Here is a 27,630-nt window from a genome sequence, read left to right on the forward strand (position 1 = left end):
TCTCTCTGCGTAATCGCGAGCCCTACTTAAGATGGCAGCACTGTGCTATTCGTCACTGGATCGTTGAGCTATCAGCGTCAGTCGCTCAGTAGTTTGAGAATCAGAATCTGTGAGTTGTTTCCGTCTGTTCATCTATAACTAAGGTTTCTGTGTACAGATCTTTCCCTACCTGCCCGTCATCTCATGGAGGAGTGTTGGGATTTGTGTAACCCAGTTGTGGAGAGAGCAGAGTGATTCTTTGGAGCACGTCTGATCCCCTTCCTTTCCCTCATGGACCCCGGAGCCCTGGACCCCCCTCCCCTCCAGCACATTGTATCAACTGGTGTTGTCTGTATCAATAAACTGTCTTCTCTTCAAGGATTTCTGGTCTGCGCCTGAGTCCGTTAACTAAACATGACAATTTTGGTTTACAAGGGCCTGATATCCATTTACAAGGACATTATACTGCTACTGTTCTATCAAACTTTTAAACGAATATTGTCATATGTGGCTCTAATTTTTCTTAAAAACAAAAAAAGGTAAAAAAAACCCCAAAAACTGGCAGTTCTTTGTTTTTACATTCATCAGGCCCCAATATGCCAAAATACCAAAGAGAAATTAAAATCGCATGCCATGGAAGAGTTCAGGTCTTAGGACTTTAAAACAAAAGTTTTAAAATCAGATCAGTGGTCGAACCCAAAAGCCACAGGAACATCACAAGTCTATCATGATTTTAATTAAAAATAGACTTCAATAAAACAAACCAAAAAACATATCAGAAGAATAAAAGCTGCATCTTTGCTCATACATGCTCGAAACCCAGGGAACAAAGGAGAGAGAGAGAGTGAGGGAGCAAGTAAAACAATTTAACTGTTAGAAATAGGCCCTGAAATCAAATGAGAAGATAATTTTGATGTACTCGGAAGAAGAGTTGATGAAAAGGAAGCTCACCCTGAAACTAATGTAAGGTAGGTTATAGCTGTGCCGGAGCAACATAAATATCACCACTCAGTGTCCAGCGTGATGATATGTGCAGTAGGTATTGGTCTCAGTGCGCCTCTTGGGGTAAAGCTGCTCATTTAGGCACGTGAGCATGTGCATATAACAGATTTGTTACCTGGACAAAAGGTTTTTGTAAGCCTGGTCCTGCTTATGTGAAAGAGAATTGCATTAATACACCGTGTTTCTCTGCTCCAAGTCACCGGCAGCTCTTTCCCACTGTAAGGATGTCTATTATAGCCTCTGCTTCATAACTGTCTGACAGTGCAGACTGTTCAAACTGTGTTTAAAATGTGATTTATTTGGTAGATACCAGACCATGCAATGTTACTGACTGAATAAAGTTTTTTTTTACCTTTTTAGCTAGATGTCGAACATATGAAAGACTTTTAAGCATAATTAAACTCACCTCCCATCCAAGAAGCTTCTTCTGTTCTAAGACCAATTGATGGAGAGTCCCAGATCTAAGCCGTAATGGCAGTTGTCCCTTACGAGGGTCATATGATTAGGCAGATAATCTATAATGGGTCAGTGGCAGCTGTGACTCGCTTTGGTCTCTACTTTTTGTTTTGTTTTTTTCATCAGAAATTTTTGATTGCTGCATTAAGTTGCTTCTTCCTCACTTTAACACGGTACTCACTGTGCTGTCATAAAAATATATATTTATACTCAAAGACACGCAGCGTTTTATTGTTAAAACGCTGCTGGAAGAAGACGAACAGAGTGATTGCAGATGTTTGTATTTCAACTAAACGGGGCAATTAGAAGAAATAAACCATCGGGCAGCCTTCCAGCTGTTTGAGGAGAGATTTGGGGATTTCCGAGGTGCACCTGAATGCAGCGTCGGTCTTTTTCTCTGAAGTGTAGCTGTAGAGACCGCAGTGTGTTTGTAACAGGGCCGTGGTTTGTGGACCCCTCTCTTCGCGCTTCCTTCTTTCTCAAAGTTTCGTGAACTTTGTGTTGCATGTAATCGTCTCAGTGTGAAGCTCCATCTGAAGGTAATGTTAGCAGTCTGTAATGTTTTCATGGCTAACATCAGCTGTGTACAGCTTATATCCAGCACAAATTTGCCGCTCCATAGTTCACGGCTAAAGGACTCACAGCAGGACCAACGAGGCCGAGCGCTTAACGCTCTTCCTCGTTTTAGTGTTTGTGTCTGTAAAACATAATAAGTCAAACTAGTTGTGGTATTACAATTTTTCCATGTTGAAGCCTGGAGTTCAGTATCCTATTGTCAGTTTCTGGAAGTTTAGTTATTGGTGAGTTCATCTACAGTAATAGTTTCAGTAAGAACTGCGCACTGAATTATTATTTTCATCATCTTTAAATGTTATGGTGTGACGAATGGTCTCCTGGAAATGGCAGAGATTAGAAAGAAAACAGGTTTCTATTTGCAGTTTTCTTTATGTCAGGATGTTACTGCGCATGCACAAAGGCAGTGAACGGTCCAACAGCAGGTTTGTCATGAATAAATGAGGCTTCAATAACACCAAGGACAGGGAGACAAGGGAGAAGTAAATGAATTACGCAAATCAGTGAAGCATTTGAAAGAGTCCAAAAAGTTGTGGATGTTATTTCTCATCCATAAAATTCTTATATTTTTATTATGGGTAAAGCACAAAGTTTGAAAGAGGAGGAGAGAGACAGAGAAATAAGTCAACATGATGTGGTAACTGTAAAATGATTCATTGATGATGGTTTCAAATGACCAAGTGCGTTATACTGTCATGGAATATGGATTTTCTCCAGCGTCCTTGTACAATAACTTATGTTATAATTACTTCATTTGTTGAAGTGAAATCATACCATATTTTTTTTAGCTAGAAACAACATGTTTATGTAACTACCAGTTAAAAGAGAGAGTGAGGAATGCAGAGAAAGGATTCTACAAGAGCCAGAAGAACCAGGTGAGCAATGTTAAGTGGAAAGACAAAAAATAAATATTTACATGCATGCACAATACTTTGTGTGCATTTCAGTAGCAAACTTGAATTGGGGTACATGATGCTTTGAGTATTTAAAATAGCGGTGATGGTATTTGGAAAAAGCTCTCCCCAGTTTGCTGCTTGCTCAGGTGTATGGAAGTGCATTGAGTGACAGACTGATTTTCGTGGTCTGTCATGAACAATGCTACTTAAGTTTCTTGATGAGTTGGTGGACTGTCCTCATGTGGTTAAGAGGTTGTGCTGTGTGCTTTTTCTTTTATCTTTTTTTTTCTAACTTTCTTTGGAAAAATCTGGCAAATGCAACTGAGCCTTGCCTCAGGTTAGCTCCACACTAAAACAGATCCATTCAATGAAAATCTGTGGCTATCCATTCTGAATTATCCTTAGACACTAAAACAGCTTCAGAACAGTTGCTTTGGAAAGTAAAACTGTAAAATGTACCTGACTGAACTGAGGTTTGCAGAGTTATAAAGGGCTGAAAACATTTGCCTGCAACATACTCAAAATGCATTTTGGAATATGCTTAAAAATATTTGAACCACAAAAAGCCCTGAAAAATGTAGAGTTTCAAGACTCAGTCTGAAAGTATTCAGTGATAATTTGTAAAGAAATAACAATGAAGGTCATTTTTAGCTTTCAGTGCACGGTGGTTTTTGTGGCTCAGCGTGTAGGGCATTATGCAGATAAATGTGTCAGCTTTTTGGGTGACAATTTACAGCACAGACTCAGACTTTACCTTGCTGGGATACTTGATACCAGATATCATGACCAGCGTTGTTAGTTACTTCTTCAAAAAAAGTAACTGAGTTAGTAACTGAGTTACAAGATTCTAAAAGTAATTAATTACTTGAAAAGTAACTATTGCATTACTTAAAAATAAATGTTTAACCCTCTGGGGTCCAGGGCATAATTGGCCATTTTTAACTACTGATTTTAACTCTACATTTCACCTTTAAAATCTATGTACTTTGCCTTTTTTGATATCATTCTTTTTTGCATAACCTCACGTCTGAATTTACAGTTATCTTTTCATTTTGACATACTGTATTACCACAATTGATCTAAAATCAGACAAAAAAAAGTTATATTTTTTACTGTAACAACATATTTAATGAATCATATTTCATAACTTTAAATGCAAATATAAATTGTCAATTATAAAATCCTGTGCAAAAGTTTTGCAAACAACTTCAGCCATTTACCTTTTACCCCTTTTTAAATAACCACTTCAAACTATTTACATAACAATCAGCTGTTCTGCATTCAATAAGATGCCACACAAATTATTTGTGCCAGTCCAAAAAAATAGTTTCTGTCCACTGTGAAGGAGACCATCACAACCTGCAGGTCTGACAGCAGCATGTGTATCACTCCTGTTTTTTTTTTTTACCTGGAGACAGCAGTCATTTCATTGTTCTGACACACAACACAAAACTATCCACAACACTACACACTAACTACACAAGATGCTAGCGCTGTCGTTAGACAGTAAACATGATGGAACTATTGAGGGATAGCTTGGCTGTTTGGAGGTGATTCTATAAACAGAGATTAATTCTTCTTAACCTCTTAAGCCCCAAGGGGGTTTTCTGAGCTTCCTGCTCGAAAATGTAATGCCCAAATTTAATTGATTATTTCTCTGCAATTACAAACTCTGTCCTTACAATCTTGGTATCAAAATAAAGCTAACACTTGAGAGATTTCATCAGAGGTTTAATATTGAAGCAGATATTACTGTGTCAAAGTTACTAAGACTGGAACACAGAAAAAGCAAGTAGATCCTCATTGGCAAAATGAATTGTGATGAATGTGAGTGATACCCAACGATATTTTTATGCACTCTTTTATGTAACACTTACTTAGACTTAGAATTAGATCCTCCCGCACTGATCGGTGCATCGGGAGACAAGAGAATGCCATCGGACTCGGTCCATTGGAGCAGTTGCTGCTTCATCCCATGACAGTTCGACTGAGCGTAAGTCTTCAAGGAACGTACTCCTCCATGTTTTTTGGGGTCTTCCTCGCCGTCTCTTTCCATTCCTTGGGTTCCACTGAACTGCGACACAGGCGGGTCTTGGGTCCGGCGAATCTTAACCCACGCTTGGTGACTTGGACGTGGAACAGCTCTGATCCCGCACAGCGATATACTTCCTCATTGGCAACGTGATCCAGATATGTGCTCTTGAGCAGCCGTCAAAGGAAGACGTCAAGATTGTGGCTGATCTTAACAGTTGATTTCCAAGTCTCCGCTGCGTACAGTGCTGTCGGTATAACAATAGTCTTCAGAAGCTGCAACTTGGTTGGTGAAGGCAGTGCAGTGGTCATCCATATAGGTCGTAGTCGTTTAAAGGGTGCCCATGCTTTCCCAATTCGGCACTTGACGTCATGCTCAGCGTCCCCGTCACTGCTGAGAGTGCAACCCAGGTACGTGAACCTGTCCACCTCTTCTAGCTGCTGCTGCTGATTCACGGTGACCACAGTGTTTGATGGTGCAGCGTAACCAACTCACATGATCTTCAACTTCTCACCGCTGATCCCGAGTCCTATTGGAGCTGCTTCGCTTTCCAAAAATAAGGTTGTTTGCTAAAGAGCTCGGAGCGTTGGTGCGAGTTTTATGTAACAGGCAAAATGTAACAGTTTGTCTTCATGATAGTTATCATAAAGTTAAAGTAATTATCAAAACTGTGATTTAAAAATGTCCACTTTTCTGGTTAAACATAAATAACTGTGTGTTGTTTCAGCAGGAATTCAAATTTGTGTCACCTGAGTGGTGTGCATCAAACTCTCAGTCAGAGTTTCACATGACAGTTCAATTCAGTTTAATTAAAGTTTATTTATACAGCACCAAATCACAACAACAGTCACCTCAAGTTGCTTTATATTGTAAGGTAGACCCTACAATAATACAACGGTTAAAACCCCAACAATCATATAACAACCTATGAGCAAGCACGCTGAAAAAATTGGGAAGGAAAACTCCCTTTTGACAGGAAGAAACTAGAGCAGGGCGATATGACCAAAAATATTTATCACGATATACATTTGAAAATTTGCGATAACGATATAACTGACGATATAATTGACGTGAGACAAAATACTTTACAACTCCACAACTTTATTAGTGCAAAAAAAAATCTATGTATTTTCAGTTAAACAAGCAGCAGTTTTTTATGTGCATTAAAGTTATATAAAAATTTAACAGTGCAAATTCCTTGCTGACAGTTTAACCAAAAGGCATTTCCAGTGGAAATTGGCCGACATATCCTGAGGATAACCATGTATAATATCCACAAAACTTAAAAAGAGGTTATACACACACAATACGGTAATATTATGTTGAAGCACAGTACGTATCACTCCGCGAGGCTCCGCCTACGATAGCTGTAATGCCCTGACAATCCATCAAGCGGTGCGGCTTCGTAGCTTAGAAAAGTTGTTCAGAAACATTTGACAGATTTTCGAGCGCCGTGCACATAAAATCATTTCGAGGTCAGTAAACACAACCAGAGTTCATACAAAAGGCACACGGGATTATAAGGGGCTCTGTCGATTTTCAGAGAAATCAAAGGATTGATTTTAAGTGTGCCGTATTTTCCAAAAAACACGGAAATAACGACGGCCCGTTAGCATGCTCTACCAAAAATAGTGCTTTGTTGTGTATCTGACGGATGAAAGCCAAACCAGTTCCACACCACTGAAGTTGCAGCATTTGTACAAATCAATTCTGGCTCATCCGTTTCATTCAACAATCCGCTTTCGCTCTTCTCATTCTGCGTCGCCGCCATGTGCGTATGTAAACAAAGGCACCGCGCATGCGCGTTTTACCCATATTCTATCGCGATATTTCATTTTCTTATCGTTGTGTAAAATTACACCGGTATTACCGTGAACGGTATGATATAGCCCAGCCCTAGAAGAAACCTCCCGCAGAACCAGGCTCAGGGAGAGGCGACCATCTGCTTGGACTGGTAGGGGTGAAAGCAAAAATATTTCCATCCATCCATCCATCTTCATCCGCTTTATCCGGGGCCGGGTCGCGGGGGCAGCAGCCTAAGCAAAGAGGCCCAGACCTCCCTCTCCCCAGCCACCTCCTCCAGCTTGTCCGGGGGAACACCAAGGCGTTCCCAGGCCAGCCGAGAGATATAATCTCTCCAGCGTGTCCTGGGTCTGCCCCGGGGCCTCCTCCCGGTGGGACATGCCTGGAACACCTCACCCAGGAGGCGCCCAGGGGGCATCCTTGTCAGATGCCCGAACCACCTCAGCTGGCTCCTTTCGATGTGGAGCAGCAGCTGCTCTACTCTGAGCCCCTCCCGGATGGCCGAACTTCTCACCCTATCTCTAAGGAAGCAAAAATATTTGTGAATTCAAATATTGTAAATATCTTACAGATTAGAACTGGGAAGATAAAATATTCAGTATTTGGTAAAGTTAAAATTCACATCGGCAGTAATTGTTAAGTCAATTGGAGTTTGCTAAAATTAATATTGAATTGGTGTGTAACTTTGCCAAAAGAATGTCAGACTGTAGGTTTTTTCTGGCCAGCTCCTCAGTTGGATCAGGAGTGACTTGTTTAGCCAAATAAATCTATTAGCTATTAAATAACAGAAAGATGAACTGAGCAAGAAGAACAGTCTGAGGTTTCTCTGTTTAATACTCCATTTTATTCTAGTCTGTTACATTAGTTGCACATAGCAGCAGCTTAGCAACCACACTTCCTGTCATTTCCACTTCTCCGAACTCACATATGGGACAAATGCTAAACCACTAACTAAACAACCGCTAATAGAAACATGGCAGTAACCACAGGAAGTGCATCATTTTGATGAAAGCACCTCTTGTGTTGACACAGGCAAGTATGTAGAAATGGGTCTTTGCGGGTTTCAATCAGGGTGGTCTGATCTGTTACTTTCTACATTACGCACAATACAGGAAAAAGCTTCTATGAAACTGAATCTTCCTAAATGTGCTTTAAATTAAAAATGTACCAAGTTGGTAATAGCAATGAGCCAACATTCAGTCCATAGTTAGAGATGATGTGAGGTTCTTAACTCATTCACTGCCATTGACGTCTATAGACGTCAATTGAAAAACTTACTCTTCAAAAATGAGTAAAAATGCTCAGAAACCCTGGCAGTGGGGAGTTACCTGATTTGTACATGGCTGGCAGTGAATGAGTTAAAATAAATTTTAATAAAACATCCTGTTAAACTGTATCTCTATTTAATAAGGACATGGTCATTAAAAGCACATGATGCTGAATCTGTGCAGAGAGTAAAAAAGAAAGGTTTCTCTACTTTAGTCACATTCAGTTCTCTTACATGTTAAGACGGTGGATCCTCTTTGAATCCTGGATCAGCCAAAATGTTTAAACAATTTGTTCACACATGTTGAATTGACTTAATGTTAATTAACAGAAACTTCCAGTCACAGTTAATCAGTGTTTGTCAGCAAATGTATTTTGTGTGTTTGTGTGTGTGCTGACCTACAACTTCATGGCTCCATCTAGTGGACTGATAGTAGAGCAGCTGATGGCAGCTTCCTTTGCCTCACACTGCTGTCTGACTGCATTCAGCTGACACTGAGATGAAGCAGGAAAGAAGCAGCTGATATTTGGACAGCACACATGATGGAAAGCAGGATTTCAGTTGATGTGCACATGAATGATTTGTGTTTCCTCTGCAGGTAGAAAGTGTGTGTGAGCTGAGCAGCATGGATCAGTGTGAGGACAGAGAGGAGGGAGCCCCTCCCTCTAAAAGCACTCTGTGTGGGGAACATGAGAGCCAGACCAAAGCTCAGAGGTGAGATGACCATCTCTAACTGTCCATGACTCTTCTCCATGTCACAGCTCAGCACTCACATCACTGCTCCATCATTATTCACAGGAACCTTGATGTTGTTGGATATAAACTGCAGTGCAAACATGTAAATCTCTCAATGACATTCAAACTATTCAAGTGAAAGAAAAAACTAAGTTTCCTGCACAGAAATTATTTTTATTCATAAAACAGCCCAAGCATCATTTTAGTATTTTTTTCTTTGAACCTTCTTAAAAAAAAAATAAAACATTTTTCTCATGATTGATTATACTGTAAACTCAGGCAACATTTTTAAATCTGTTTGTGACAGAAACCAACAGCACACTGCTGTGTATGACTTCAATGATAATGGTTTTCTTTCAGGAAATAAAAACACATTGAGGTTTGTTTTCTGAGGAAACCAAATGTGAGCTGTTCCAGTCAATCAATACTGAATATAAACATTTAAATTGGTCTTCAAGCAAAACAGTGATCCAGATTTTATCTGAAGTGATTCTTCATCATTTCCAGGCATTACAAAGCAAAATCCAGTCCAACAAGGCACTCTCCATTTTACTCCACTCTGAAAATCCACCAAATAAAAATGTAACTCCAATCTGTTAAAATGTTGAAAAGACAGTTTCGTCTTCATCTACATGTCCATTAAATCTGTTCCAATCACAACTCTATTTACCCTGGACATACTCTTTTCCATTTCATTGAGCATACTCCAGAATTTGTCTTTATTTTCTAAATCATATGCACTGACATTATCACCCCTTGGATTTTTAACTTCAAATTCCTCCCTCAAGATTTCCTCATGGCCTTGCTTTTTTTCCCTTCATTCTCTCCATCATTTAAGCCATCTATATATTTTTACCGGTCATAGTTAATACATTTGAAGTCCTCACTTTCACATCCACCCTCCAGCCTTTCCTTCTCTCTCACTTCCTCCTAACGTGCCTCCCCTTTCTGATATTCCTTTTTCTTCATCTAGCAGTATCACAGTTTTGCGGATCTGTAAACGGAAGGTCGCCGGTTCGATCCCCGGGCTCTCTGTCCTGGTCGTTGTGTCCTTGGGCAAGACACTTTACCCTACCGCCTACTGGTGTTGGCCAGAGGGGCCGATGGCGCGATATGGCAGCCTCGCTTCTGTCAGTCTGCCCCAGGGCAGCTGTGGCTACAACTGTAGCTGCCTCCACCAGTGTGTGAATGTGAGAGTGAATGAATAGTGGCATTGTAAAGCACTTTGGGTGCCTTGAAAAGCGCTATATAAATCCAATCCATTATTATTATTATTATTATTATTATTATTATTAGTGGAACTGATCACAGCCACAGAAACAGCAATTTGAAATGACAACATTGCAGACGTGGAAGCAGAGCAACTACGGACCAAAGTTTCAGCCTGTCTCAGCAATGCAAAGCCCCCTGAATCTAACATCACAATGGAGGACAGGAAGGCACTCACATCACTCATTGATGACAACAACATTATCATCCTTCCAGCAGACAAGGGTAGGGACACGGTTTTGCTAAACCATAAACAGTATCATAAGAAATTTTTGTCACTGCTTAGTGACAAACATGAGACCCAGAAAGTGGCTACAGGAAGAGGGTGACAGATTGTCTGAAGCAGTTAGAACAAGACAATGCTATTGACCGGACCTCATACCACAGGCTGTACCAAGAGGAATCTACACCAAGTTTCTGGCTTCGATCCTCGACCTCAGCACTCCACAGTCTATTTACACCTACGGGCCAGTGGACACTCTTTCAATGGTGAGGATGTACACATCCTGGACAGTCATTGTGCAAATGTAATGTTTGTATGTTTATAAGATTGGGGATTGGGGAAACCTGCAGTCAGCTGAGACTGAAGAAGTCACCTGGATGAGTGATGAAACGTTTCTCCCATTTAAAACACTGCATCCAGATGACCGAATCAACATTTTGGGACACAGATATTTGCTTCCAAAAAGGGACATTAAACACCTGAAAACTCTTAAAAGAGGCAGATGTCTTAGAAACAAGCAATCTTGTCTGCTTTTCCTTGTGCTTCCCTGAACTGATTTTTCAGTTCACTGTTGCACTGCAATTCAGTGAGTTCAGTGGGGACACTCCACATCAGCTGAGAAGAGGTCTGCAAGCAGCTGGGAAGTGTCACCGCATGCCTCCAAGTCAGCAAATCACGTTTCAAACTCCCATTGCAGGATTTCAATAGCAGACAGATGAGTTTTGCATAGTTTCAGTTTTGTGGAGAAGGCTTTCACACTCTCATAGGCCACTATAATGAGCTGTCCAAAACCTGGCAGCTTTAAGTTCAGAATGTTTAGCTCCTGTGTAATGTTCACAAGGAACGCCATTATCCATTTTGAATCATCCAATTCAAGAACATCCAGTTTAGAACTTCAATGAATATCTAGAATTAACTTTTAACTCAAAGAATCTCCTCAACACACCCCTTCCTATGCTAATGCACATCAGTAAAGTGCCATAAAATCCCTCAATTTCCTTCAAAAATGCCCTGAACTGGTGGTGTTGTAAACCTCTGGACCTGATGTAATTTACACATGTCAGGATTACAGACATGACTTCAAGCATTTTCTGCACAGTGCTTGTTGATGTTTAATGCAGTGCAGAGCCATTGCTGGATCTGGATCTTTTGCTTTGGTTTGGCCATACATGGAACACAAACTTAGCTCTTCTGTCAACTCTCCATGAGCCAGGAGTTTGTGACATCTGCTTTGACGTTTACTCAGGATATGTATTTTGGAGCAGGGTGCCGCCGGTGCGTCGAGCCACCTGGGGGGCTCTTCAACTGGTGGGGGAGATGGTCACATCTTGCAGGAGCTTTCCTCTCTTCAGGAACTCTCTCTGCAGGAGGGGGAGATACAGGAGAGGTGGAGGAAGATCTCAGCCTGGGCGTTTAGTGTCTTATGTAGTCTGGAAGATGAGTGGATGGTGGGGTGGGTGCAGTTTTCTCTGTGGTGGGGTTGGGTGGACTGTCCCGGGCTCTGTGGGGCCGGGAGGCGCTGCTGCACTGGGCCCCGGTCTGGATGGGCCTGGGCCCCCTTTCCCTGGCGGGTTGCGGAGTGTGCCTACTGGGGTCAGCGGGGGAGCTGGCCCCAGGGAGGGGTTACCTGCCCCTCCCTTCCTTCCCTTCCCATCTCCAGCTGCCTCCCTCTTCCCGCTCCACCACAACCACCCACACATGCAGGGCCTTGGAGTAGGGGTATGTCACCAGGGTGCAGAGGAGGCTACCCCCCCCCCCGCCCCGCCCCCCCTCTGTCCCCTTCCGGCTGCCTCTGCCTCAATTTTATCCCACAACTTAGACATTCACATTATTCACACTCTCATTACACATATATATAGGATCTTGGGGGTGGGCACAATCACGGAGTCCAAATTACCATCAGGGTGTACACCTCACCCCTGGCGTCGTTGCCCACCTCTCAATTTTAAATACACTTAGACATTGAGGGCTATCAGGAGGGACTATGCGCTTACCTGCTGCTCCTTGGCAGGTAGCTCCATGCCCTCCTGGGTTTTAATTGCACCTTAGAACACACATGCATCAACACTACAATGAGCGGGTGGAGGGAGGTTTGGAGTCTTCTCCCACCCCCATTCTCTGCGGCCTGCTGGAGCGGGATGGCTAGGAGGAGTTGGCCGTCCGACTGCGGTCTGGAGTGTGGGGCCTCCCTGCTGCTACGGAGTCGGGGTGGTCTGCCTCTCCCCACCGCAGGGAAAAGGGTAACACCACCTGGGTCTGGGTGCAGTTCCCCCCTCCAGGGGCAAGGGTACCTAGACCCGGTTTGTAGAGTACGCTTGGGGAGTGTGATCGTGTGTACAGCGTCTCTTTATGTCTGTCTCCACGTTGGTTGAGTGTGGAGTGAGTGCATATGAGAGCATGAGGGGGGGAATGGATGTTTGTGTCTGTGTGTGCCTGTATGTCTTTGTCTATATGTCAGGTTGGGTATCAGACACCACCTCTCTGGGGACACCTCAGGCCCTCCAAGGTTTGGAGGCCTATCTCAACCCACCACCACTTCCCCTGCCGGTGGCGGACTCCCTCAGGTATCGGTGCGTTGGTGGTTCTTTGTGTCTGGGGGTGGGCGTCCGGGTACACACCGGCTCACTCCTTGGCGGCCGCTTATCGGGGCCTGGAACCTGGGGCTCGCTCGGGCCACTTCGGAGGTGGGGTGCCCCCGGCCTCTCGGCCTGGGGCTCGGTCACTCAGGCACAGCTGGCTGCCGGCGGAGCTCACGGGCGCGTCACTGCAACTCCCCCTGGCTTCTGCTCCGCGGCTGCTGAGTGAACCCTCATCTGGGACTCTCCTCAGCTCTTACTGGGACAGTGGCGTGGCTGCCCCTCTGTTGGTCTTCCATGGTCTCTTGTGTTCTGGGGGCCTCTGGATGTCTGGAGTTTTGATCTCCTCCATACCTGCTTCATACCCTGGAGGACGGGGCTGTGCCCCCCCCCCACACACTCCCTAGCAGATCGTTACATGGAGAAACCTTTGGAATACAAGCGCCCTGATCCACACAGGTATGCACACGGGTGTTCACTGCTCGTAGACTTAAATTACACCTTTCTTGGCTGCTACTTCGAAGCACATCTGTCCTGCGTGCTGCACAACAACATTGAATATTTAGTATTTACTGCTGTTTACACTTAGCTAGATTAATGCGATGGTGTTGTGTTTAGTATGTTGCTTTGTTTTTTTTGGTTTTTTTGCTTGTTTTCTATTCTTCTCTCAACAGGTGATCCAGGAGATTTTTATTTTTTTTCTCCCCCCCTTTCTCACTGTCCCTCTCCCCTTCTGTTTTTCCTTTCCTTCCTCTTTCTTTCTCCCTTTCCTATCCCTCACTCATGTCTGTCCCGTCTGTAACATCTGAAAATAAAATATAATAAATAATAAAAACAAAGATCGACCAAATGGACCAATACGGCAATGCCACGATGATCCATTTGGCAAAGTAAATCCATTGGGTATCCTTGTTGGTCTTCAGACAACAATTCTGATGGCTAAAGAACCAAATGGGACAGGCAAGAAAAAAGAAAGAAAGAAAAAAAAAGGATATGTATTTTGAATCTTTCTTCAGTGACTTAGGAGAAAACAGATCAAACACCCAGTGTAGCAATATTAATTCCCATTCCTCTATGTTGTAGTTTACTGAAAGTATTAGATATCCCACAATACTGATGTTAATGTTGGTTATTGAAAAAGTGTTGGTTTTTTTAATGCTTTAGATTGTGACACTTAAAGTTAGTATAAAATTGATTTCATAAGTTATTGTACAAATGAAAAAAATCAGAGGTTGTCAGATGAGAGGTACTCACAGATTTTTCATGGACTGGCGCCCCAGTTACCTGTCAGCTGTAACATACTAATCAGCCTGGTTTGGAAGGCTGATGTTAAGGTGCTGGAAGAGAGACTGGCCAGTTACTGAATGTTAAATACATTTTTTCTGTTTTTTTTACCAACTTCTACTTATTCACATGTTACTGAAGCAGTGATACGCAACACTTTTCGTACTTGAGCTCAATACAATTCACTAAGCTGTTGAGTCTCAGTGGATTCAGAAGGACTAGTAAATTTTTACAACTATAGGGAATCATCTTAATCACTATCTTAAAAGGTCACTTTTTGAATTTTTACTCTGTGCTTGAACTAATTCTTCATGGTTCTTCCACAGTGTGGACCAGGAGAGCTCAGAGGTTCCCAGTGGTCAGTCTACCCAGCAGCATCAAACACACCTGGACTCCATATTTATGGTCTGTACACGTACAACAACTACTTTCACATCTATTCTGTTCACAGTCATCTTCATGCTGCTCTTTGTAGACCAGTGGATTGTCAGTGTGCCCAATATGGATCTGATGTTTGGATCCATAATTTCAGTCTGATTGGCTCACTCATAAGGTATTCTGTTCCAGCTGCTGGAGGACAACATCATCACTTTTGTGAAGAACGAGCTGAAGAAGATCCAGAAGGTTTTGAGTCCAGATTACCCAGAATGCTTAGAGAGTCAGTGGAAGGATGATGAACAGAGGAGCACCAGAGAGGCATTTATAAAGATCACACTGAATTTCCTGAGGAGAATGAAGCAGGAGGAGCTGGCTGACCGTCTGAAGAGCAGTAAGAGGATATATCTAAACTTTAAGTTGCTGGATAAATGGGACATTTTAGTGATGTCTCAAGAGATTGACCAACATGTGGTCAAATGGACATACCTTAGAGAAAAGAAACTCAACTCTTCCTTTACACAACGTGAACTGATAATCTGCTTTTTTTTTTTCAGAATGTCTTGTTTCAGTTTGTCAACGCGAACTTAAATCTGCACTGAAGAAGAAGTTCCAGTGTGTGTTTGAGGGGATCGCTAAAGCAGGAAACCCAACCCTCCTGAATCAGATCTACACAGAGCTCTACATCACAGAGGGAGGGACTGCAGAGGTCAATGATAAACATGAGGTCAGACAGATTGAAACAGCATCCAGGAAATCAGACAGACCAGAAACAACAATCAGACAAGAAAACATCTTTAAAACGCCACCTAAAAGAGATGAACCAATCAGAACAGTGCTGACAAAGGGAGTGGCTGGCATTGGGAAAACAGTCTTAACACAGAAATACACCCTGGACTGGGCTGAAGACAAAGCCAACCAGGACATCCAGTTCATATTTCCATTCACTTTCAGAGAGCTGAATGTGCTGAAAGAGGAAAAGTTCAGCTTGGTGGAACTTGTTCATCACTTCTTTACTGAAACCAAAGAAGCAGGAATCTGCAGCTTTGAAGACTTCCAGGTTGTGTTCATCTTTGATGGTCTGGATGAGTGTCGACTTCCTCTGGACTTCCACAAAACTACAATCCTAACTGACCCTAGAAAGTCCACCTCAGTGTATGCACTGCTGATAAACCTCATCAGGGGGAAACTGCTTCCCTCTGCTCGCCTCTGGATAACCACACGACCTGCAGCAGCCAATCAGATCCCTGCTGACTGTGTTGGCATGGTGACAGAGGTCAGAGGGTTCACTGACCGACAGATGAAGAAGTACTTTAAAAAGAGATTCAGAGGAAAAAAGCTAGCCAGCACCATCACCTCCCACATCAAGACATCACGAAGCCTCCACATCATGTGTCACATCCCAGTCTTCTGCTGGATCACTGCTACAGTTCTGGAGGATGTGCTGGAAACCAGAGAGGAAGGACAGCTGCCAACGACCCTGACTGAGATGTACATCCACTTCCTGGTGGTTCAGGCCAAAATGAAGAAGGTCAAGTGTGATGGAGGAGCTGAGACAGATCCACACTGGAGTCCAGAGAGCAGGGAGATGATTGAGTCTCTGGGAAAACTGGCTTTTGATCAGCTGCAGAAAGGAAACCTGATCTTCTATGAATCAGACCTGACAGAGTGTGGCATCGATATCAGAGCAGCCTCAGTGTACTCAGGAGTGTTCACACAGATCTTTAAAGAGGAGAGAGGACTGTACCAGGACAAGGTGTTCTGCTTCATCCACCTGAGTGTTCAGGAGTTTCTGGCTGCTCTTCATGTCCATCTGACCTTCATCAACTCTGGACTCAATCTGCTGGAAGAACAACAGAAGACCGCTATATGGTCTAAATTTTTTGCAAAAAAGGAGTCAAGAGAAGTGGAATCTGCAGTGACATTTTTCTACCAGAAAGCTGTGGACAAGGCCTTACAGAGTCCAAATGGACACCTGGATTTGCTCCTCCGTTTCCTCCTGGGTCTTTCACTGCAGACCAATCAGACTCTCTTACGAGCCCTGATGACACAGACAGGAAGTAACTCACAGACCAATCAGGAAACAGTCCAGTACATCAAGAAGAAGCTCAGTGAGACTCTGTCTGTAGAGAAAAGCATCAATCTGTTCCACTGTCTGAATGAACTGAATGATCGATCTCTAGTGCAGGAGATCCGACGGTACTTGAGTTCAGGAAGTCTCTCCACAGGTGAACTTTCTCCTGCTCTGTGGTCAGCTCTGGTCTTCATCTTACTGTCATCAGAAAAAGATCTGGATGTGTTTGACCTGAAGAAATACTCTGCTTCAGAGGAGGCTCTTCTGAGGCTGCTGCCAGTGGTCAAAGCCTCCCACAAAGCTGTGTAAATATATTTGTGCTTTTATTTTTTTCTATTCTACCTAATGTTGATTCTACTAAAAGCTTCCATGTATAATTTAAAAAACATGAACAGTGTAATTGTGAATGGACTGGTTCTTATATAGTGCTTTTCTACTATATCTGAGCACTGAAAGCACTTTATAAAACTTGCCTCTTTCACCCATTCACACCGTTTTGCACATGCACTGTTTCTAAGCTCCTTTTCTTTAAATGCTTTCAATCTAATATACACATGCTGACTGGAGCAGACAGAGATCGAACTACCAACCTTCCGATAAGTAGGTGACCACCTGAGGCAAAGAAGTGGATGGTGGGCTCTGATACAAGTCTAAGAATGTTAATATAAAAATCATTAATGTAAATGATTGTTAGCACTCAGAACCAAGTATATTTTGCTTTACAACAGTTGAAAATGCCAGTGTTTCTGAAGGATATATGAATGCAGCTTTTATCAAAGTAACACTAGTGCATTCCTCTTTCGGCTCTCGATGGAGTCAGTCTCATCTTTCTTCCTCTCCCTTATCTTTCCTGCTTTGCTTCTCATGTCTTTGTCTAGTCATGTCTAGCTCTAAACCTTCATAGAGTCTCTAAGTCTTGTTCTCTAAAACGTAAAGATGAATTATGATTTTGATCAACTTTTCCCTTAATGCAATTGAAACCATCTTCTTGATGAGAAACCTGGGTTCGGAACAATGATAACAGTGTTCTTGCTGATCGGAGCTGGTGGACTGTGAGTATTCAGACTGTGCTCATTTAACACAACACGGATAAGATCTTGGAGAAGCTCACAGCTCTTTAATGGGAAATTGAGAGACCTGGTGACCAGTGATGGACATTAGACCAACTGTAAAATTGGATGCAGTTTGTTCGCACTAACCCAAACAACTACCATCTTCATTTCATGCGGCTACCCAACCGGTGCCAGCTGTGCCTCATGACCTAGGCTGACTGGAATTAAAAATTCTCCTTGAAAACAGGACTGTGTTTGATTCTCTTCCCTTGCCCTTCAAGGTCAACTACGCCAGCTGGAAGAGTGTTGACTAGCTTCTCCTCCCAGTCAGACACAGGATACACACATACACAAAAATATCTCATGTATACAGACACAGCGCCATAAAGATGGCTGCAGGAACTGTGGGGCTGTTGTTGGCTGTATGGCCGAAAGGGGTGCTCAAGATGGCGCTGGAGTGCCTGGCAGCCTATCCGGTCTTTAAGTGATGACATACATGAACGCTGCTTCTGGGCCCAAACTACTCTGCATTTATCAAGGCTTTTGCGTTTTTAACATGTTTTAAGGCTTTATATCTTGTTCTATTTAATCTGAACAAGCCTATTAAAACAAGGCAGTGATCACTGTTGGCCTCTATAGGTTTGTATTAGCACTATTCATCGGCAGCACGTTTTAAAGCTCAGTTTTAAAACCCTGCAATGTAACCATAGCCCAGCCCATGCAGCAGTATATTAATGACTAACCTCGTATTGTGGATGGATTATCTCAGTCGTTCTCCTGACTGAAGTGTGGTCCATTTTCAGCTTCCTGCCATGCCATTGCACTTATCACTAACCACTGGGTTAGTGACAAGTGCAATAGCATGGCACTTAACCCTGCTAACTTCTAACTCGGCTAAAATTCTGTTTTCACGGATGCCTGGATGTTAAACCTAATTGTCACAGCTGGTAGAGCAGCCACGGTGATCATTTTATTGAAGATGAAATCATTTAGACAGTTTTTAACTCTCAGGGATGCTGTGTGTTCGCTTGACTTTGGGACCTGAAGGGGAGTTTGGGCCCGGAAATGGCTAATGACGTCAGACTTAAAGACCGGATAACACAATTTCCCTCAGGATGAATAAAGTATTATCAATCAATCATGGACAGGCTTTAGCCCTAAAAAAATGAATACTCCTCCACAACTTTTAGTTTGTCTCCCTGGTTGGAAAAAATATATAATTGATGTTCTGTTGGTGGAGCATTATTTTCTGTTTCTTTCCTGACCCAGTGCACTCCCTTCAACATAATTTAGGTGTCATCACCAATCACCTCTGTATCCATTTTACTAAAATAAGAACATAGGTCTAATTCTTCAGGCCCCTGGGTTTACTAGCCTCAGGTTGAACTTGTCTCTATGGCCAAGAGTTTTATTCTTCAGTCTTCTTCTTTTATTCTTCTTTCTAATACATACACTAATACACTTTTTGTCTGTTGTCAACACTCACGACTCAGTTTGTCTTTTTTTTTCTCTGCTATGACTGCCGTCATTGTAATTAGAGAGGAAAAAAATGGTACACAGGTTCCTGTGCCATTTTTTCCTCTCTTATTTGTTTTCAGCTGGGCAACCAGTTGTCACAAATTGCAGTAGATCACTGCTAATCATTCTTCATTACATGTTATTTAATCTGACCACAAATATCTTTGTTTTTTCTTCAGAATGAGTATCTGCAACCTTTCAGAGAGAAGCTGTAAAGCTCTGTCCTCATTTCTAGGCTCCCAGTCTTCTAGTGTCAGAGAGCTGGACCTAAGTAACAGTGATCTCCATGATTCAGGAGTGAAGCTTCTATCTGCTGGACTGGGAAGTCCACACTGTACACTGGAAACTCTCAGGTCAGGATTCAGACTTTCCACTTATGGTCATATTAATCTTATTGCATAAAAAGCCTAACTTTCACAGAGTTGCCTAATATCTGTGAATTATTTGTCTCTCAATTTCTGTCTGGAAAACCGCTCCATATTCACATTTTTTTTCTGTTTTCAGTTTGTTAAAATGACTCATGAACATGACACTGGAGAAAAAATTCTATCTAATGATTTTTCATGTGCTGTTCATTTTAAAAATCTAGAACAATTTTTACTCTATTTTCACTTTCTTTTCATACTGGAAGAAAGAAAATATTAAACAATGCATGTTTTAGGTGCCTACTTGGCATTAATGAAAATGACTCTGCAGTCATTTTCATTAACTCGAGAATCAATTTACTGACTCATGAATCATGATTCACAAGCCCAACTGACTTACTGACTCATCCCTGTTGCTGTTAGCAGCAATGTATCTAGCTTGTAATTAAAATTGTGGAGAAAAACACAACATCCAGTATCTTAACAAAAAAATCTCTGCTCTCAACTGGAAGAAGAAACCCTGAGGAGAAGCTCACATCAAGACAATAGCTCCTCGGTTCACAGTAGCATTGCTCTGCTAACATGCTAACAGCACATTTGAGCTACTCACTCCCTCCCTTGCTGTGCTGAATCACTCAGGACTCACTCACCCCCTCCCTCCTGTGCTGAATCATAGCGTGAGCGAATCACTCAGGACTCACTCACCCCCTCCCTTCCTGTGCTGAATCATAGCGTGAACGAATCACTCACTCACCCCCTCCCTTCTGGCTCACAGCTTCTTCTTCTTCTTGGTTGGCAACCAATGTTAAGGCGCATTACCGCCCCCTGGCTCACAGCTCAGGCGACATTTAGATGAGAAAATATATATTTGACACATTTAAGGAAAATACTAATAAAATAAAAACAAAACAAAATAAATGTTCCCTTTAGAAATTTTTTTTGCTCTATAAAATAGTTGTTTTCTTTTAGAATCACTCATCTTAGCAGTAGGATATACATGAAAAGAGAAATACATGAATCAAATGACTCAAAAAACCCAATCCACTTTAGTCAGTGACTCATTAAAACTCGATTCAGTAAAAAGAATCAAATTTACCATCACTACAATGTGGAGTGATGGTAAAGAGCGGAGGAGAACATTTGAAAAAATACAGGTGGTTTACAGTAGGAAATTTACCAGATTTTAAAATGATGCAATTCATACATTCATCTGGCATTGACTGTCTACTAAATTAATTGAAAAAAGTAACATAAATGAATAAAAACAAGCTTTGCGGGAAGTTTTCACTGATGGATTACTGTTTTGTGTTTCTGCAGTCTGTCAGGCTGTCTGATCACAGAGAAAGGCTGTATTTCTCTGGCCTCAGCTCTGAGCTCCAACCCCTCCCATCTGAGAGAGCTGGACCTGAGCTACAATTATCCAGGAGGCTTAGGATTGAAGCTGCTGTTGGCTGGACTGAAGGATCCAAGTTGGAGACTGGACACTCTCAGGTATGGAGAGAATTTTTGTTTGTTTGTTTGTTTTGTTGTACTGAAGTCTGAAGAAAGAAGTTTCATTACTGGAAATTTAACAATTTATTCACGATTGTCTGGGAGACAGCCATCAGCCATATCGTCCTGCAAACCTTCATCTTGCTTGCTCTAGGCTGTTTTTTTTCCCAGTGGATGAGAGGGTTGTTTGTTTCAAGTTATGTATGTCCATAAGTGGCATGTGGGATCAGGGCACCCTAGGCCATAGATCGATGATTGATTTTGTAATCCTATAATTGGACACTTGGGTGAAGAGAGGTCAACTGTCAAGTTATCACCACCTGGTGGTGAGTTGGATCATTTGGCACTGCAGGATGCTGGACAGGACTGGCAAACCTAAACATATAGTGAGGTTGTGCTGGGAATGTCTGGTGTGGGCTGCAGTCCAAGAGACCGCAGTCTGACAAATTCAATTCAATTCAATTTTATTTATATAGCGCCAAATCACAACAAAAGTCGCCTCAAGGCGCTTCATAGATACAGAGAAAAACCCAACAATCATATGACCCCCTATGAGCAAGAACTTTGGCGACAGTGGGAAGGATAAACTCCCTTTTAACAGGAAGAAACCTCCGGCAGAACCAGGCTCAGTGATCAGCAGCACTGGAGCACGACAAGGGACTGTCCTCACCCCTTTCTTGGAGCCTATCCCAACTATAACAGGACAAGAGGTGGGGTACACCCTGGACAGAATGGCAGTGTGTTGTAAACATTCACACTCAAATTCACACCTATGGTCAATGTAGAATTACCAATTAGTCTAACCCCACTAATTACATGTCAAGCTTGGGCCAAATTGCCAGCAGAAAAAATTGGATTCATTCCTGGTGTGTTGTGGACTCTGACAGGGCTGACCTTTCTTGCTGATTCTGTTCCTTACTTTTATGGACAGAAAAATTCTGTTGTACCTATGTAGTGGAAGGCTTCCACTTTGATGGCCTCAGAATCTCATCTATCCTTGTTGTAGACGGCGTGGTTCTGTTGGTTTCATTAGGTGCATTATATCTATGTGTCACTCTGGCACAGCTGGCTGCCAGCGGAGCTCATGGGCACGTTACTGCAACCCCCCCGGTCCTTCTGCTCCACGGCTGCTGAGTGACCCCTCATCTGGGGCCCTCCTCAGCTCTTTCGAGGAGAGTGGCACGGTTGCCCCTCCTTTGGTCTTCCTTGGTCTGTTGTTCTCTGGGGGTCTCTGGATGTCTGGAGCCTTAATCTCCTCCATACCTTACAGACACAAACTACACCCTTTTAGGCTCCTACCTCAAAGCACACTGTACGCTTTCAATCCTACATTCTGCATAATAATATTCAATATTTAGTATTTACTGTTATATTCCCATAGATTATCATGATGATGTTGTTTATTATGTTGCTCTCTTTTTTTTTTTGCTTGTTTTCTCTTTTTCTTTTTCAACAGGTGATCCAGGAGATTGATATATGTATTTTTTGTCTGTTGGTTTTTGTTTTTTGCCCTTTATCACCGTTCCTCTTCCCCGCTGTTTTTCTTTCCCTACCTCTTTCTTTCTCCCTTTTCTTTCCCCCAGTCATATCTGTCCCGTGTGTAGTAAGTTAAAATAAAATAAAGAATAAAAACAAAGGTGAATCAAATAGACCAATACGGCAAGGCCGGGATGGTCCATTTGTTAAAGTAAATCCGTTGGGCATCTTTCTTTGACTTTAGACAATAATTCTGATGGCAAAAGAATCAAATGGGACAAGCAAAAAAAAAAGAAAGAAAGAATAATAAAAATTATTACAATAATGGTCATGCCAAAGTATCTAAATAAGAATTAATTCTAAACTTTGACATAGCCACTCAAAAACATCAATCTTGGGGGATTTTGTTATTCTGAGGTGGATTAATAATCACTTTACTGACAGTAAGGAGAACATTTCAAGTGGAGAACAGTCAAAGGATGTCAACTAGGGCTGCCACAAACGATTATTTTGATAATCGACTAGTCACCGATTATTTTTGCGATTAGTCGACTAATCAGATCATCATCCATTGGACGTAAAACGTACAGCTTATTGCACCAGCAGCATCTGCTCTTATATAACTATCATTAGCTTACAGCTTTAAGTGTTTAAGGTGTGTGCTAACTAAAAATAAAGACAAGATGATAGTTTATTAAATTTTAATGAAATTTGCAGATTGTTTCGGTGAAGTTTAATAAACTCCTTGCTATCTAAACTATAACAGGGCACCGCAGTATATTCTCGAGCATCTCACACTTCTGATAATCAGCTGTCTGCTTAATGTTTATTCAGCTGTGTAAAAACTTTTTGGCTGAGAAACTTTAATCTCAGCCAAACCGATTTACTCAGGAACAAATAAAATACTTAAAAAAAAAAAGCCAAACAGTAACATTTTGAAGTTATCTAAGTGACTTGTGTACGTTTAACCTGAGTAGCGAAAGACGACAGTGGGTTTGAAAACGATCTGCCGGGAGTCCGGTGTTCTCACGGCTCTAGTGAGCCTTGAACCCGGCTAGCTATCGAGCTAGTGGGTAACAGACATCTCCAAAAAGCGCTTTTGAAACTATGTGTTTTGATAAACTGAGCAGATATTTGAGGTTTACACAGCTACATTCTCGCCTGAAAATATGTTAATCGTTTATTTTGTGACCCAGAAAGAATAATAAGAGTAATATTAAAACTAACTAGCTGCCGCCATTGTTGGAAACTGAGCTGGGCCGCGCTATGAATTCTGGGACACAGCTTCTTCTTCTTCGGGGTCTAATGGCTGCTGGCATCCTTGTACATGCAGTGCTGCCATCTTCTGTTTCAGTCCGTTATTACACTCTTAAATCCTGCTACTTGTTCCTGCGTCTTTTGTGATCTTACAAAGCTTCAAACGACGCGTCGACTATTAAATCAGTCGTCGACGATTTTGATAGTCGACGTAATCGTGACTAGTCGACTAATCGTGGCAGCCCTAATGTCAACTCAGATTTCATTGCTCCAACAACCACTCCACCAACTGCTTCAAAGGACTGACAGATCCAGGATCAGTCCAAATCATCAGCAGTTTGATCCACGTATGGATTGAAGTGTATTTCTGAAAATGTTGGACTGTTCCTTTATCATTGTCTAACATTATATGTATGAGAGCCATGTAATGTCCATGTGTGCATGCTAAGGCTGTGCTGGTCTGACCCCCCTCCTCCTTTCAGGGTGGAGCCTGCTGGAGTCCAATGGTTGACACCAGGTCTGAAGAAGTGTAAGTGTGTTTTTACTGTGCTTCATGAAAAAAAAGCAGCACACATTCAACCATCTTCAAACTGTCACATCACTCATTCACATGTCTCATGTCAGGAGTCATCATCAAAGTGTCGATCAATGAACAGATGATGGATCAATAACTGCAGCTGGATTGTGTTTGTTCTCTCATCAGATTCCTGTCAACTCACAATTGACACAAACACAGTGAACACAAACCTCCAACTGTCTGACAACAACAGGAAGGTGACACGTGTGACCGAGGTTCAGTCATATCCTTATCATCCAGACAGATTTGATTATGAACCTCAACTACTGTGTAGAAATGGTCTGACTGGTCGCTGTTACTGGGAGGTCGAGTGGAGAGGAGAGGTCCAAATATCAGTGAGTTACAGAAGAATCAGAAGGAAAGGAAACAGTGATGACTGTGTGTTTGGATACAATGAGAAGTCCTGGAGTCTGTACTGCACTGATGATGGTCCTCATTCTGTGTGGCACAATAACAGAAACACGCCTATTTCCTTCATCTCCTCCTCCTCCTCCTGTGTCTCTAACAGAGTAGCAGTGTATGTGGACTGTCCTGCTGGCACTCTGTCCTTCTACAGAGTCTCACCTGATACTCTGATCCACCTCCACACCTTCAACACCACATTCACTCTAAAACTTTATCCTGGGTTTTTTATCTGGTCTCGTTCGTCAGTGTCCCTGTGCTGATTTGAGTGTAAAGAGTGTCCTCCTGTTAGAGAAACACTGACTGTTGAACAGATAGTTCAGTCTGTACATGTCTGTCTCTTTCAGTCAGAAATACATTTTCAGATTCATGGATTCAATCAGTTGATGTTTGAAACTGTTCTAAATTATTCCTTGTAAAGCTCTTCCTCTTCAGTCCTTTAAAGATGGAAGCTCCCATTATTCCAGGATCCACATGTTGTTTTTCTGTCTTGTTCCACTCAAAGCTTCACAGTGAATATCAGTATGCTGTGTTTCTCTGAAGCTCAGTTCACAACCAGCTCCTCTGCATTTTCAACAAGTCTAAGCTCATTAAAATGAATCCAAATGTTTGATTTCTCTTTCTCAATGGGATGTTTCTGCACATGCTCTTACTGTTTCACTCATTGTTGGAAGCTCATCCTTTGAAAATGTTTCAGCCATATAAGCTGAAAATATTGGCTCAATAGTTTTGAATCCAGTTCTAAGCAGAAACTGATTGTATTGAGATATCATAATGCATGTGACTATATACATAGCAAAGGCTGCATTAAACATTTTAAACTTGCATTGTGTTTTCAGAGACATTTTGAATAAGAATATGGTGTAGTATGGTGGTAACCGTTTCTAATTTTCTTAGAAATAACTAAATACATATTGTGTATCACTTCAGCTTCTATAAAAATTAAACTATCACAAAGGGTCCTGGTGAAGAAACTTGTGGAATTTGGTGACAGGCATTAAATTTATTTTTAATATAGAAATATTAGAATCACTGTTATAATTTCAACTTCACATTTAATAAAATGTTGTGTGAAAAACATTAAGGAAGTGATGTCAGATGTATTTATGTCAATAAAACTTTAAAAAATTACACAAAAATTCTTTTGAAACAACCTTCTGTCTTTTGGAGTATATATCTCTGAGTTTACACATCAATTCTCAAGGAGGGGAAACAAGGCAGAAGGACACACACACCCACAGATGGACACAGAGGGCAAAGACACACTTACTTAGCACTTAGTTCCTCCTATGCCGGGTGGCGCATCGGGCAGCTAGTGATCTCCATTGATGTCGGTCAGCAGCGACTGCATCAGCTTCGTCCCAGGCAATGTCGGCAGTTTTCAGATCGTCCATGAATGTTCAACGCCATGTGGTCTTTGGTCGGCCTTGCTTTCGCTTGCCAGTGCGTAGACACCATGTAATGGCAATCTTAGCTGGGCAATGCGGGGGTAGGCATAAAATATGGCCCGCAAAGCGGAAGCGCCTTTCTGCAACAACATTGGCTAACGGGCGGGTGCCTGCTCTTTGTAGGACCTCATTTGTTATTCGGTCCCGGTAGGAAATTCTCAGGATTCGCCACAGGCCACGTTGTTGAAGCACGTTCAGGTGTTGAGTAATTGCACTTCTTGAGCGCCAGGTTTCACTAGCGTATAGTGCAGTAGGAAAGACAATAGAGTTCAATAGTCTGATCTTGACCCTAACATTCAGGGAGGTCGAGTTCCAAATAGGTTGGAGACGTCGCAGGACACAACCGCCTTCCCTACTCTGGCGTCGACATCCCGATCAGAGACCCCGTCATTCGAGATGATGCTGCCAAGATACAGTGGGGCAAAAAAGTATTTAGTCAGCCACCGATTGTGCAAGTTCCCCCACCTAGAATGATGACAGAGGTCAGTAATTTGCACCAGAGGTACACTTCAACTGTGAGAGACAGAATGTGAAAAAAAAATCCATGAATCCACATGGTAGGATTTGTAAAGAATTTATTCGTAAATCAGGGTGGAAAATAAGTATTTGGTCAATAACAAAAATACAACTCAATACTTTGTAACATAACCTTTGTTGGCAATAACAGAGGTCAAACGTTTACTATAGGTCTTTACCAGGTTTGCACACACAGTAGCTGGTATTTTGGCCCATTCCTCCATGCAGATCTTCTCGAGAGCAGTGATGTTTTGGGGCTGTCGCCGAGCAACACGGACTTTCAACTCCCGCCACAGATTTTCTATGGGGTTGAGGTCTGGAGACTGGCTAGGCCACTCCAGAACTTCCAAATGCTTCTTACGGAGCCACTCCTTTGTTGCCCGGGCGGTGTGTTTTGGATCATTGTCATGTTGGAAGACCCAGCCTCGTTTCAATTTTCAAAGTTCTCACTGATGGAAGGAGGTTTTGGCTCAAAATCTCACGATACATGGCCCCATTCATTCTGTCCTTAACACGGATCAGTCGTCCTGTCCCCTTGGCAGAAAAACAGCCCCATAGCATGATGTTTCCACCCCCATGCTTCACAGTAGGTATGGTGTTCTTGGGATGCAACTCAGTATTCTTCGTCCTCCAAACACGACGAGTTGAGTTTATACCAAAAAGTTCTACTTTGGTTTCATCTGACCACATGACATTCTCCCAATCCTCTGCTGTATCATCCATGTGCTCTCTGGCAAACTTCAGACGGGCCTGGACATGCACTGGCTTCAGCAGCGGAACACGTCTGGCACTGCGGGATTTGATTCCCTGCCATTGTAATGTGTTACTGATGGTGACCTTTGTTACTTTGGTCCCAGCTCTCTGCAGGTCATTCACCAGGTCTGAACACTTTGGCACCACAGGCCCAGATTCAGCTGTGAACCTGTTACATGAAATCCATTACCTGTTTACGTCCAGTCACTCGATCAGCTGTGCTTAAATGTT

General features: G+C 42.3%; 2 protein-coding genes across 5 annotated transcripts in view; one reads left to right on the forward strand and one right to left on the reverse strand.

Moving 5' to 3' along the window:
- Positions 1-27,630, reverse strand: part of LOC101477089 (protein NLRC3) — a 374,972-nt gene that overhangs the window by 46,890 nt on the left and 300,452 nt on the right. The window lies entirely within an intron of this gene.
- LOC143415596 (protein NLRC3-like) lies at positions 1,883-25,762 on the forward strand. Its single transcript, XM_076880871.1, has 9 exons — positions 1,883-1,976; positions 8,607-8,722; positions 14,422-14,500; positions 14,663-14,864; positions 15,028-16,849; positions 19,294-19,467; positions 20,797-20,970; positions 24,186-24,232; positions 24,407-25,762. Exons 2-9 carry the CDS (start codon positions 8,634-8,636, stop codon positions 24,943-24,945), a joined length of 3,126 nt encoding a protein of 1,041 aa, XP_076736986.1. The 5' UTR covers positions 1,883-1,976; positions 8,607-8,633; the 3' UTR covers positions 24,946-25,762.

Source organism: Maylandia zebra, unplaced genomic scaffold (genome assembly GCF_041146795.1).
Source record: "Maylandia zebra isolate NMK-2024a unplaced genomic scaffold, Mzebra_GT3a scaffold01, whole genome shotgun sequence".
NCBI classification, from domain to species: domain Eukaryota; kingdom Metazoa; phylum Chordata; class Actinopteri; order Cichliformes; family Cichlidae; genus Maylandia; species Maylandia zebra.

What these genes read in the sequence shown, in the direction of transcription:
- LOC143415596 (XM_076880871.1), top strand. Translation starts at nt 8,634, where the DNA reads ATGGATCAGTGTGAGGACAGAGAGGAGGGAGCCCCTCCCTCTAAAAGC. An exon ending in TGGAGACTGGACACTCTCAG is followed by an intron (nt 20,971 to 24,185) that starts GTATGGAGAGAA and finishes TCCTCCTTTCAG; the next exon opens with GGTGGAGCCTGCTGGAGTCC. An exon ending in GACACCAGGTCTGAAGAAGT is followed by an intron (nt 24,233 to 24,406) that starts GTAAGTGTGTTT and finishes TTCTCTCATCAG; the next exon opens with ATTCCTGTCAACTCACAATT.